The 13,596-nt window shown below is 38.2% G+C and overlaps 1 protein-coding gene across 1 annotated transcript; it reads left to right on the top strand.

Annotated features, from left to right (window-relative positions):
* Positions 1-422: 422 nt before the first annotated feature.
* On the top strand, positions 423-12,687 carry LOC100752375 (bile salt sulfotransferase 1-like). Its single transcript, XM_027431292.2, has 6 exons — positions 423-555; positions 2,019-2,227; positions 3,857-3,983; positions 7,291-7,385; positions 11,360-11,537; positions 12,575-12,687. The coding sequence occupies exons 1-6, from the start codon at positions 423-425 to the stop codon at positions 12,685-12,687; spliced, it is 855 nt and encodes a 284-aa protein (XP_027287093.1).
* Positions 12,688-13,596: the final 909 nt, after the last annotated feature.

Below are 13,596 nucleotides of genomic sequence, written 5' to 3' on the forward strand. Positions count from 1 at the left end.
TAATATGGAACTGTGAGTGAGATAAACAATTTTGTCCCCCCAAAAAATTTTTGTATGATCTCTGTTATCATATGCACATTTCAAGCCATTCTAAAAGCTAAATTACATTAGAAAACATTTTAAATTATGACCCATTTGTATGTCCTAGAACTTGTAACTGAGTTTCTAGTTTGGAGCCCTGAACTCAGGCTCACAAATGCTGCAGAATGACCTCTGAATGAGTTCACAGTTGCCTAATAGAACAACCTTTGCCTGGTTGTTACAAAATATATTTCTCTGTGCCAGCATCTAGTTATACAATGAACTACGGAATGTTAATGATTTATTTGTCTGCATTATAAATTTTACTCCCTTGATTTTCTATAAGCAGAAGAGGTGGCTACAGCTGGAATCTTAACAGCACCCACACAGAACTCTTCACCATGTCAGACTACTACTGGTTTGAAGGAATACCTTTCCCTAAGCTTGGTTTTGGAAAAGAAATAATTAAAGAAATTCGTCATAAGTTTGTGATCAGAGATGAAGACACAATCATACTGGCTTATCCTAAATCAGGTAAGGAAAATCAGTAAAAGTGATCGTGTGTTGTATGAGGAAGATTAAGGCTTTAATTCTCATTCATTTGGATGATAAATGGGGTGTTCTCTATATATGATATTTAAAATGCTTTGTGAGCATGGAGAGTTCTGTGTAAGTGCAAAAGAAGACCTTTTGACTGGTCTGTGTAGGTGGAGGATAAGTTAAAGCAAAATAGCACTGGAAGTGGATACGAAGGCAGACTGAGACATTGTTGTGTCTCTGTGTGGAAGAGAGAGTGGAAGAGAGAGGATGATAAGAATGAACTGAAGAAATAGCAGCAAGAGAAATGGCGTGGATGAAAGAATATGGGACAGAGAGGACACTGTCAGGTAGGATAACTGCCATGAAACTCAGGTAGGGAACAGACTCTCACAACACAAGGAACCAAAAAGAGGCATCATGGGTGTTGGGAAAGAGCTGTTCGGTGAGTGGCAGAGGCACTGAATATTAGATAAGTATTAGGTTGCTGTGTAGTATGAATAACAAAAACCCAGAGACAGATATTGGGGTTCAAGCTGAAGATCAGAAAAGCAAAGCAGCCAGCTAGTAGCTCTTAACTCTACCAAAGCTGAAATGAAGATCCTGTTGTCCTTTTGACAGGAAACTGAATCTTTCATGAGACCCTTTGCTTTTTCCTTATATACCTTGCTAGTGATAGGTTTAGAGTTACTCTTTTAGACTGATTCACTCTAGTGTGGCACAGGGTGGTCTTGGACACACAGAGATCCATTTACCTCTGCCTTCAGAGTCCAGAAATTAAAGGTGTGTAAAACACTTCCTGACATCTATGGCTAACTAGTGTGACTTGATTTACATTTTGATCCCCAGTCAAGCTTTATTAATTGTAAACAATACATTGCCACATTGCTGACATCAAAAGATCAACAACATGGAAATTCAACAGCATTGGAATGTATGAAAAAGATTCAGATATAAGCCCAGAGTAAGAAGCTAGAAAAATATCCATTGACAAATGAGCATGTAAAAAGAAATAGAGGTATGTGCAGTAACTAGATGCAACATGATTAATAGATCTTAAAGAGAAGCTATACTCATACATTCACTGCAGCATGGATGTATCTCAACAGCATTTTATTTAATAAATGGAGCCAGACAGATTCCATTAATGGACTGCTGAACAATAGCTGACAGAATTGAATTGTCTGCACAAAAATGTAGAATGATGAAGGCCCAGGATGGATGGAAGATCAGTAGGCAGGTGGAGTATACTGAGTACAGAGTCTCAGGTTTTCCAATTTAAGCACTGGGAATGTAGACAAGGCATATACTCTGTACTTACACCATTTTACACTGTGGCCACCACATGTTTGTGTCCTTGAAAGCAGCTTCTGTATAAATTGTATGAGCAAGTATTCTACTTGATGCTTTCTCACAAATACTTTTCAAGTGAGTTACCATATCTCTTCCTTCTTGTTTAGGAACTAACTGGCTGATTGAGACTGTCTGCTTGATTCAGAAAAAAGGAAATCCAGAGTGGGTCCAATCTGTGCCTGTCTGGGACCGCTCACCCTGGATAGAAACAGAAGTCGGATATCAAACATTAATAAATAAGAAAGGACCACGAATGATCACCTCCCACCTCCCCTTACATCTTTTTCCCAGATCTTTCTTCAGTTCTAAGGCCAAGGTCAGTGTCCCTTGGTTGAGGAATCTTGACCAAATCCTCACTGAACTTAGTCTACTCTGATGGGTCCTACAGCTCTGCCTGATGTTCAGTCTGATTGTGGAGGTTGTGGGGGGGATCTGGGATTCTCATGCAATAGGGGATGCCTATGTGTCCCCTCCTCAGAATACAGTGTACCATGATGTCAACCACCACATAGTGATCCTGAGTTGATATATGAGACAAAGTTAAATATCAACACCATCATAAAATAAACTATATGTACTAGGCAAGCAGAGTTCGAACTCGCATGTTCAGTTAATACTACTCTTCTGCTGCCATCAAAGTCAATTAGCTAATTTTGGTTTTACATAAATCCAATGGCTATAGGGTGAATTACTCAAGGCATGGTTGCCCTATGGGAAGCAGGCAGAACAGGCACTAATGGTTTAGTCACGGACATTGCTCAAAGGACATGGGTCACTGTATCCACTGTGAATTACCTGTGTCAAGCTGTCTGTTGAGAACAGTAGATATGAGATACACCTATGTCACTGATAGATGATCCCCAGTGGGATTAGAGCTAGCCAGATTCTGATCTATCTTGGCATCTTATTAGTAAGAAAGTTCTTTGGAAATGCACCCACTCCAGAAACTAAAAATATTTTATGCTTAAACTACAAAGGCAAGCTTAGAGAATTTTTCTCTCTTGAAATTATCACAATCAAGTTGTGTCCCATCAGTTTATCATATCTAGATTTTGCAAACTCTTAGCTGGAGAAATTGAGGCCTGAGGACAAGAATTCTACAATAATGTCACAAACAGTATTGGTACAAAATATAGATCTTATTTTATTAAAATTATTAGTCATTTTCAATTTATTTATTTAAGTTTTGAAATTATAATTACAAACATCATTTATCATTCCTCTTCCTCCCTGCAAGCTTACACTCACATCGCCCTCCTTTGTCTCTTTAAAATTTATGGTCTCTTCTTTCATTAATTGCTGTTACCTGTACATGATCTACATATTTCTCAACATGTAAATACGACTTACATAGTGTATGCAAGGTTACTTGAATGCCTGTTTTCAGGTCTATGGATTTAACACTCTGTAACCCATTGATTTGCTTTCAATCCCTCTGACCCTACATTTCTTCATTGCCTGAATGTCTTGGTGTTAACCATTTGGCAATGACAGACTGGCTTTATGTTCTGCACCATTATTCTTTTGAGACTTATTTTTGAAAGTTACACTTATAAAAACCAATTAGTTTGCCGTATTGCGGACAAATTTAGCACACTACTCATTGCTCATTGTAAGCAAGTCTTTTTTTCACAGCAGATGCATGGTCTTTTACTCTGTAATATATTAATCTTTACAACTGTGGAATCAATCTTGGATTTTTGTTATAATTGTTTGATTTTTGAGGTATTAGTGATCTCAATCTGTTTACTGTTCCTTAATTGTAAACCAAATAAAATGGTTTAAAATGATTCTGACTATAAACATTTTATACTTAACAAATATTTGGTCCAAGTAAAATAAGTTTTTTTAAGAACCTCTTGGATTTTGATTGACATTTCATATAACTTGCGTTAGTTAAAATGTGGGAAATGTCCATATTGACTTTTATGTCTTTTCATTTAAGGTGATATATGTCATCAGAAATCCCAGAGATGCTCTTGTGTCTGGTTATTTTTTCTGGAGTGAGACAAAATTTGCCAAGAATCCAGAGTCAATGAAAACTCATTTTGAATCATTCCTCAAAGGAAATGGTGAGTGTCCTATTTAATATAGGTGTTTGGGGAGGCTCAGAGTCATTTTAAGACAAGGTGAGATATAACTTAGTCTGGCCTTGAACACTCTACTTAGTCAGGGATGACCTTGCAGCTCTTCTTATTCTGAATCTCCCTCTTGAGTTCATAGACTACAAATACCTACTATCATGTCCTGTTAGCATAATGTTGGGACTCAAGCTCATAATATCAAGAATGTCATTTAACTTGAATATATTCCTGGACTTTAATATATTCTGTAGTCTACACTTTGATCCATATTATCACTCTACATTCAAATACTCTGTGGCTCTATCCAAGGATCATCACCATTTTGAATGTAATATTGAAGTCATCCTGTTATCACAGACCACCACATAACAGGGCACATCCACAGCTTACCCCATGACACAACATCCTGGTAACAATGGTGTATCTGGTCTTTCCAGTAATCATTTGCGGTGATACTTGAGAAATTCTCCAAATAGACACTAAAATTTGAACACTTGTTTCCCTCTTGATGGCACTGTTTCAGAAGATTTATGAGGCCAACCCTGTAGGAAGAAGTATATCATTGAGTGTGAGCTTTGAGAGGTTTTTAAATTATTTTAATTAAATTTGTTCATTTATTTTATATCCTGATCACAATTTTCTCTCGCTCTTCTCATCCCATTCCTTCCTCCCACCACCCCTCCAACCCATTCCCAATTCACACATCGGTTTCTGTTCAGTAAGGGTCATGCCTCAGCATGGGCATCAACAAAGCTTGGCACATCATGTTCAATTAGAACTAAACTCCTCTGCTCCTATTAAGCCTGTTCAATGCAACATATGATCAGTAATATGTTCTCAAAAGTCAGTCAAAGCAATACAGGCAGACCTTGTTTCCACCCCTAGGATTCCCACAAGTAGAACAATCTACACAACAGTCCCAAATCTGTAAAGACCCTAAGTCAGTTCTATGCAGACACCCTAGCTGCTTTTTTTCTTCAAAGATTGGTTTGAGTATCTGGGAGGTATTCCTTAATTTGAATTTCGTATGTAATTTGTACTTTCGAAATTTCAGACCTTGTGTAAATTACATTCAATTGTTGAAAATATTCACCCTCTCTAAACACCCTTTCATTTCTTCTAAAACGCATTTCCTACAATTTTCTTTTAAAACTTTATGGATGGTTATTTGTGGATCATTTCATTAAATCCAGATTAGGATCACCTGTGGGATTGAGGGGTTTGTAGTACCCATTGAAACCTAGTTGTCACTTGCAGGGAGTAGTAGGATCCCATGTGTTCATACAGATTTTCACTCCCACCAATAATAGAGGAGCGTTCCTCTGTCTCCACATACTCTCCAGAATAAACTGTCAATGGTGATTTTGATTTTAGCCATTCTACCTAGTGTAAGGTGTTATCTCAAAGTTGTTTTAGGTTGTATTTCCCTGATGGATAAGGATCTTGAGCACTCTTAAGTGTCTTTCAGCCATTTTAGATTCTTCTGTTGAGAATTCTCTACTTAGTTTGGTACAGCAGTTTATTTCTTTTTTCCTATTTTTTTCTTCTTATTAGAAAGAAAATTCTTTTACATGTCAATCCCAGGTCCCTCTCTCTTCACTCCTCCATGGTCCCTCAACTAATACCTTACCTATCCCATATCCTTTCTGCTCTGCAGGGAGGATGAGGTCTTCCATACGTTGTCTTCAATCTATGGGGCTCCTTCTAGTGGATCAGTACTTATCCCTATGGTAGGAATGGACTCAGGGAGCCCATCCCACATGGAGACATACTCCTTGAGCCCAGACACAATGGGGTGGGTCTAGGCCATATTCCAAAGGATGTTACAGACTTTGATGACCCCCTACAGAAAGCCTCACCCTCCCTGGGAATCAGAAAGGGTATGGTATAGGTAGGCTGTTAGATGGGAGGGCAGGGAAGGAGGGGAGGGGGAAGGACCTTGGATTAAAATATAAAATAATCTTCTTCTATTTAAAATAATAAATAAATAAACAAATAAGTAAATAAATAATAGAAATTATTTCATTAACCACAAGTTTCTATGGCCTTGCATATTGTCTGAATATCCATGCATAAAATCTTGTCCCTTTCTCTCTCTTCCTCCATCCCTCATCAACCATTTCCCATTTCTTTTTTTCTCTCTCTCTCAATCAGATGACTAATTCCCCTCAATCTGCTCACTGATTTGATTATTAATGTTGTCATGCAAAGTAAATGCATGACTTTATTTGATTCACCTCATTCAGGGAGTCTGGAACACTCCTATGGTGGTTTCCAAGCCAAGTCTGAGGTTCAAGAGCAACCCCTTGTTCAGGTCAGCAGTTTCTGTGGGTTTCTCCAGCCTGGTCATGACCCCTTTGCTCATCACTCCTCCCTCTCTGCAACTGGATTCCAGGAGTTCAGCTCAGGGTTTAGCTGTGGGTGTCTGCTTCTGCTTCCATCAGCTACTGGAGGAAGGCTCTAGGATGACATATGAATTAGTCATCAGTCTCATCATTGAATAAGGCCATTTAGGCTAGCTTGTCCTCTATTGCTTTAATTGTTATTTGGGGTCAAATTTGTAGATCTCTGGATGTTTCCACAATGCCAGATAAATCTATACTTTTATATATGAAAAACACTCACCCATCTCTATTTTTAGTCCTCATGATGCATACCCATGTACCCCATTGTTCAAAAGATGTCCATATCAGCAAGGTGATGGAAGATATATGCACAAGGAATAATCAACCTGTTTGCTCCTTGACCCATCCTTACATGAAAGGCACATCTCATGGGCTGCTTTATTCTTGTTCCTTCTCATCAATGAGTCCCTCACTCACATATGTGCCTTTCTAAATTTTGGACATTTTCTCTAGGTTTTTCACCTCAAAGAAAGTAACAATAACATTTTAACCTAAAGTTAAGTCCTATTTATAGTTTAATTTCAGCTGTGAAGCATACTAAAAGCAATGAACACATCTCTCAAGATGAAAATTAAAGAACCTTAGCTAACTTAACTTCTGGGTCACAATTGGTTTCTGAATCATTAATCTAAGCCACAGACCATATCTTGCTTTTACCTATATTAGTTTTTCCATTAAGTTTTGCTTCCTGGTGGACTGCTATCCTGAAATTTTCTTGCCACCTGCTGATCCTGTGACATGGCCACCAGCAAATGGTCACATTCAGTACTGTAAATACTGGTTTGATTTTTCATAGTAATACTATCTTCCAATTGCAGAAAAGCAAAGACTATCAGGCAGACTTCACTTTCACTGTTTGTAGTCAACACTTTCTTTCCGCTTTCACACAGTGCCATATGGATCATGGTTTGAGCACACTCGTGGCTGGCTGTCCATGAGAGAAAGTGAAAACTTCCTGCTACTGTGCTATGAAGACTTGAAAAAGGTAACTGCCATTCTTACAACAACCACACAGCCTCTCACCAACTCACCCCATACAGAACCACACATCCCTCCATATCCTCACCCCACATACGTCGTCAGGAGTAGGCTCATAGAGAGTTCCTAAAAGTGAGATCATGCCCTAAGTCCTCTTTTGACCTGCATCTGGCATTTCCTATCGAGCCTACTTGTCCATCACCCTCATCTTCCCTACCCTATTCCACCCTGAGTTAGGGTGGAATGGCTCACACTTGTACTACAGCCTTTTTTAAAAAAATTCTGTTCATGCAACTCATCCCATACATCTCATAACCTAGTGGTTAGTGACAAATGGGCAAATCATGGTCATTCCACTCTTGTGCCCAAATGTATTTCATTATCCTTTGATCACAAGAAGAAGCAGAAAGACAAGAAATCCACCTCTGAATACTGGGAGTGTGCAAGTGCTGGAGTCACATGAACAGTACTGTGTGACACTCAAATCTGACCAAGTGTGTACACGATGTGGCCAATTGGGGAGGATGTAGTCCTATGCTATTCACTACAGAGGGTCTGCATGGTGGTGATTTCAAAAGTTTTATTGAAGAATATAAAAAAGTTTCAATATTATATAATTGCACATGTCTAGATAAAGTGATAGGCTACACACTTATCTGATCAAGGCAGGTTTTATTTAATTGAAATGCCCCTCTGAAGGCTAGAAATATGGTAAAGTACTGTGTGTGACTCAAATATCTCTTATTTTAAAATTTAAAAAATATCTTGGTGGGGTGCTATATGACTCTAACCCTAGACCTTGGAGATAGAGACCGATTCAAGGGTTCTATGTCATGCTTGGTTGTATGGTGGTCTTGCGGTCAACCTTGGATTTAAGAGACATTATTTCAAAGGACCATTAAGAAAATATTATTAAATTCGTTTTTTACTGTATTTTCATGTAGTCAAAATTTCTTTCTCTAATGGGTGGAAATACAATGAAACCAAACATGTAAGGCCCAAAATATTCTTATTTAATCAGCAGCTCAAAAGTTTAAGTGGTTTAGAAGTTATGGGTGAAAGGGAGGCACTGTAGCTCTGCCTCCTAGGAGCTCCTACAGGTGTGCTTGGCTACACCCAATCAATAGTACATCATTTACATATCACAGAAAAGGTATCAGTTTTACTTTTAACTGTGCACACAATCTGCCAGAAAAACACTAGCTCATCTTTAGAATTGTTAAAAGTTAGTTAAGAAGGACAAGAAACAGCCTCATAGCCATTATTTATCTTATAGAAATAAACTCTGATGATGATGAAGTTTTCTGATAGTTGTGCATTCTTTAGTTTTGTTTTTATTTTTCTTATTATATTTTTAGTATTTAAAACTTATTTAAATTTAATATTATTATGTTCATATTATTTCCCTCCCATGATTCCTTCCACATCTTATCCCCCTCCTTACCCACCTAACCTTAAACTCCGTCTCAACAAACAGAAATATAAACTAATACAACAACACAGCCCAAAATAGTTAAACACTGAAACAGAAAACAGTAAAGACACTGAGCTGTAACCAAATAAAAGGACACATGCATTCAAAACTCTGGAGTCTATTATATATTGGTCAAGTAACCATGACCATGAAGACTTCCCTGGGATGGTTGGTATACCCAGTGGACTGCATTAGAGAAATCTGATTTTTCCTCTTCCAGCAGGTATAAATAACAGATCAGCTGCTAACCTTTACCCTAGTGGCTATATTTTTATTCATTCTTGTAAAAAATATATAACAAAATAAGATAAAACATTATGAAACAATATTGTCACCTCAAAATTGGACAAGACAAACCAACAGAAATAGAACAGTGCAAGAAAAGGCTGAAGCAGAGAACCACATGTTCACACATTCAAGTAACCCATAAAACACTAAGCTGGAAACCTTATTAATAACCAGAGAAATAGTATCCACTGGTGTGTCACTATGCATACTGCTCCAGTCTGTGGGTTCATCCTAGCTTTGATCATGGTGATGTGGAGGACCTTAAAAGTTTTACGTATGTGACTTCCCTCCTCTCTTGCTCTTTTATTTATAAGCAGAACAAAGTTTTATTTTTATTTTTATTTTGGTTGATGGTTTTATTAAGATGTAATAATAGATAAATAATTCTAAACTTTGTTGAGTTTTTTTCAAAGTATGCATGTGTTATGTCAAAGACATGATTTTCAAATTGGATGCAATAACACAAACAATTTTTCAAGAAGAAATGTTATTAATCCAGAATTATGGTTTGGGAGAGTATAATCTTTAGATTTATTTTAAAAAAATAGTTCAGACATTTAGAAAAACATGAAATCAGCAAATCACCTTTGAAAGTATATATTTGAATATGTGAACTTTAATCTGTAGAAATAACAGAGATTATTTCAGCTCAATGAAAACTAGAGTGATTTTATTACTAGAATTCTGAGGCATTTGTTGTTTTAGAATTCTAATATGACAAAACTGTTACAGGTGCCATGAAAAGTTGAACAGCTTGCTGCTGATTTTTAGGAGTGGCAAAAGTTTCAGAAATCAGAAATTCATTTGCTTTCTTTAGATTCTTTAGGAGATTTGTTTTCTTCTTCAATTTTTTGGTTTGTCTTTTCCTCCATTTCATGTAATTTTTGCTTGTTTTTTCTTCTATTTCTTTAAAGGATTTTCTTGTTTCCTCTTTAAAGGTCTCTATCATCTTCCTAAAATAATTTTTGAGGTCCATCTCTTCTTCATCCACTGTGTTGGGCTTTTCAGTGCTTGCTGGTGTTGAGTCCCTAGATTCTGGTTCTAGATTCATATTGGTTTTTCTGTTGTTGAGTGTGTTCTTATTCTGTCTTCATCCCAATCCTTCTTACAGTGAGTGCAGGTGGGGTCTCTCCCTCTCTCCAGTAGCAGGCAGAGGGCTCAGCCTCTGGCAGCAGCCAGATGGCAGAGGACAGTGGGTGGACAGGGGTGGGGTATGTCTAGACTCAGGGTTTGCCTTCCAGATCTGGGCAGGCCCAAACTTTCCCAGGTGGGCTCAGGCAGAAGGAGCAGGGGTTGATGGGGGATTTGGGGGGGGCAGAGCAAAGCCCAGACTCGCCTGAGTCTCGGGAACTGCCCCAGGACAGAAGGCAGAGTGTGGACAGGGGTGAGGTGTGTCCAGACTCAGGGTCTGCCTTCTGCGAGGGGCCTGGGGTTCAGGCAGAAGCAAGCATGGTTTGGTGGGGGAGGTTGGGTGAGGACAGAGGGTGGAGACTGGACCTTCTCTCTTGTTTTTATACTATTTCTTTTTCTTCTAAACAGCTGTCTGTGATCCAAAAGGAGGGATTTGGTGTAGACACACCATAGAGGATTGATTGTTCAAAAGTATTTCACTGTGTGTACTGTCTGTCTGTGGGTCTCTATATTTATTCCCAACTGCTTTGGGAGAAAGCTTCTCTGATGATGGCTGAATAAGCACTAATCTCGGCTGAGGACAGGCTATGGCAGGAGTTTTGATATAAAACTACTGATGACATTGACCATTGACTTGTAAGAATGGAGGGAGAGCTGAGATCTGCAGTAAGCCTACCTGATTTCCTAGTTAGACTGGCCTGTGTGTTCTCAGAGAGTGCCTTCTGGAACTCAGGTCTAGGACAAAGCAATGGGTAGGGAAAGGGAACTTTGGAGGTTACAATCTATGTGAACCATTTTAGACAGACAAATATGGAGGAGGGAAACTGCTGCATATTCTGTACAGAGCTGTCAATGAGACTAGAAGACTGGAATTGGGCAAGCAAATTGAGAGGTAAAGACCTGCATTTAGCCTACCTGCTTCCATGCCCAGCTTTACCTATGGGTTCCCAATGAATGCTTTCTTGTTTTATGGTGCCATTACTTTTTTCATGTCCCCTTTTTTATCATCCATCCATAGTCCCTATCTCTGCATGCGTTCTCTCAGATGTTTCCTTTTCTACCTGCATTTTTGTTTCTTCTTCATTTAGGACCCAAGGAGATCAATAGAGAAGATCTGTGACTTCCTAGGAAAGAAATTAGATCCAGAGGAGCTGGATATGGTCCTCAAGTACAGCTCTTTCCATGTCATGAAAGAAAACAAAATGTCCAATTTTAGTCTCATCAACGAAGATATGGTAAATGAAGGTTTTGTCTTCATGAGAAAAGGTGAGGAAATTTTCTAATTTCAAAATATGTCAGAATATTTGGAGGGTTTGTTGTTTCAAGAAGACGCTAAGAAAGAGCTGGGAATGTTCCATAATTCATTGCATATCAAATCATAGTTTCTCAAAGACCTTTTGGGGGAATTTTAAATGATGATCATATAGGCTTCAAGAATTCTGGAAAAAAATGATTTGTTCTGGAAGAGAACGTAAAGAATGTAGACTGTCATGCCCAATACTTTCTATGGTAAAAAAAATGGTAGACATATTACAATGAGGCTTTGTAAGACTCCCTGTGTCTTAGACCTCAACTGTAAATAAAATGTTTCATGTATGGGACCAAAGATATATTCAGAATGATAACCACAGAAATCATTTCCATTCACAGATAGAAAAGATGAATATGTCAAACAATGCTGACCCTCACTATAAAGACTAGGTGAAATTTTCACCAGTGATACAATCTGATGGTATTAGTCAACATAAATTTGGATTGCTTCAGGCTAAGTGCTATTCTATTTTTACTGTGTTGTCCCTCTTGCAATGGGAATATCCGTCTTATCAATGTGTGTGCTCCATCTCTATGCTGCGAGCACATGTGGTTGTGGTTTAATAACTCTAACATTGAGGAAGATAATAATGAAGCTGACAGTGGCTATGTATATTAGAGTGACCTATCTTTAAAAAATTGACAATCTTATAGTCATATCGATTCATGGATTTTATGTGAGTATGCTTTATCAATAATTTCCATTTAATTATGAATACTTTATGTCTTCTGTTAGAGCCCATTTTGATGCAGTTAGACTGTATAGTTGGTATGCTGGGATAAAAGGAGTTAAGACATTATTTCCTCACAGCTACAAGTCAGTTAGCATATTATTTCTAGGCATAAGGTATTTTCTCCAGGAAGTCACTGGCAATTCCACTATTAATTGTGTGGTCCTTGTCAAGCAGATGCTAAGAACATGTGAAGGAAGAAATGAGACCAGCGTTGGGATCATCATTAACCCATTTATGTGTCTGCTTCACATTTTCTAGGTACAACTGGGGACTGGAAGAATCACTTTACAGAAGAGCAAGTTGAAGCCTTTGACAAAGTATTCCAAGAAAATATGGCTGGTTTTCCTCCAGGGCTTTTTCCATGGGAATAACTTCTTAAAACATTTAAATCATATATGGACAGACAAGTTTATTACCCTGTACTTGTACATGTGAATGACTGCATGTGGTCATAGAATAAATCCTGTTACTGAATTGTGGAGTTTTGTTTTTTAAGATATTACTAGTAGCATTAGAAGTAGTGGTAGTACTTTGGAAATCAGTATGGCGACTCCTCAAGAAAATGGAAATCAGTCTGCCACAAGACCCAGCAATTCCACTCCTAGGCATACACCCAAAAGAAGCACATTCATACAACAAAGACATCTGTTCAACGATGTTCATAGCAGCACTATTTGTAATAGCCAGAAACTGGAAGCAGCCTAGATGCCCCTCAACTGAAGAATGGATAGAGAAATTAGGATACATTTCCACAATGGAGTACTCCTCATCAGAAAAAAGAAAAACAATGGAATCTTGAAATTTGCAGGAAAATGGATGGAACTTGAAGAAAACATTCTGAGCGAGGTAACCCAAACACAAAAAGACAGTCATGATACGTACTCATTCATATGTGGATTTTAGACATAGAGTAAGGGATTACCAGCCTACAATCCATACTGCCAGAGAAACTAGTAAACAATGAGGACCCTAAAAGAAACAAAATTTGTCCCCTGGAGAAGGGGAAAGTTTCAAGATCCCCTGAGCAAATTGAGAACATGGTAAGAGGGGAGAGGGAGCTACGAGAATGAGAAGGGAAGAGAAGGAAGAATGCAGAGGTCATGAGAGAGCAGAAAGGTTGAGTCAGGTGGAGATTAGAAGAAAGGATACGAGATAGGTAGGCTTTTAGTTGGGGGGTTGTAGCGGGAGGGGAGGGAGAAGGGAACTGGGATTGTCATGTAAAACAATCTTGTTTCTAATTCAAATGTATAAAATAAATAAATAAATAAATAAATAGATAA

The sequence above is a fragment of the Cricetulus griseus genome, chromosome 9, assembly GCF_003668045.3.
Source record: "Cricetulus griseus strain 17A/GY chromosome 9, alternate assembly CriGri-PICRH-1.0, whole genome shotgun sequence".
In the NCBI taxonomy this organism is placed as follows: domain Eukaryota; kingdom Metazoa; phylum Chordata; class Mammalia; order Rodentia; family Cricetidae; genus Cricetulus; species Cricetulus griseus.

Excerpts from the sequence above, each read along its gene's own strand:
- LOC100752375 (XM_027431292.2), top strand. The coding sequence starts at position 423 with ATGTCAGACTACTACTGGTTTGAAGGAATACCTTTCCCTAAGCTTGGT. Across the intron at positions 556-2,018 it reads ACTGGCTTATCCTAAATCAG|GAACTAACTGGCTGATTGAG; the intron begins GTAAGGAAAATC and ends CTTCTTGTTTAG. Across the intron at positions 2,228-3,856 it reads TCTTCAGTTCTAAGGCCAAG|GTGATATATGTCATCAGAAA; the intron begins GTCAGTGTCCCT and ends TTTTCATTTAAG.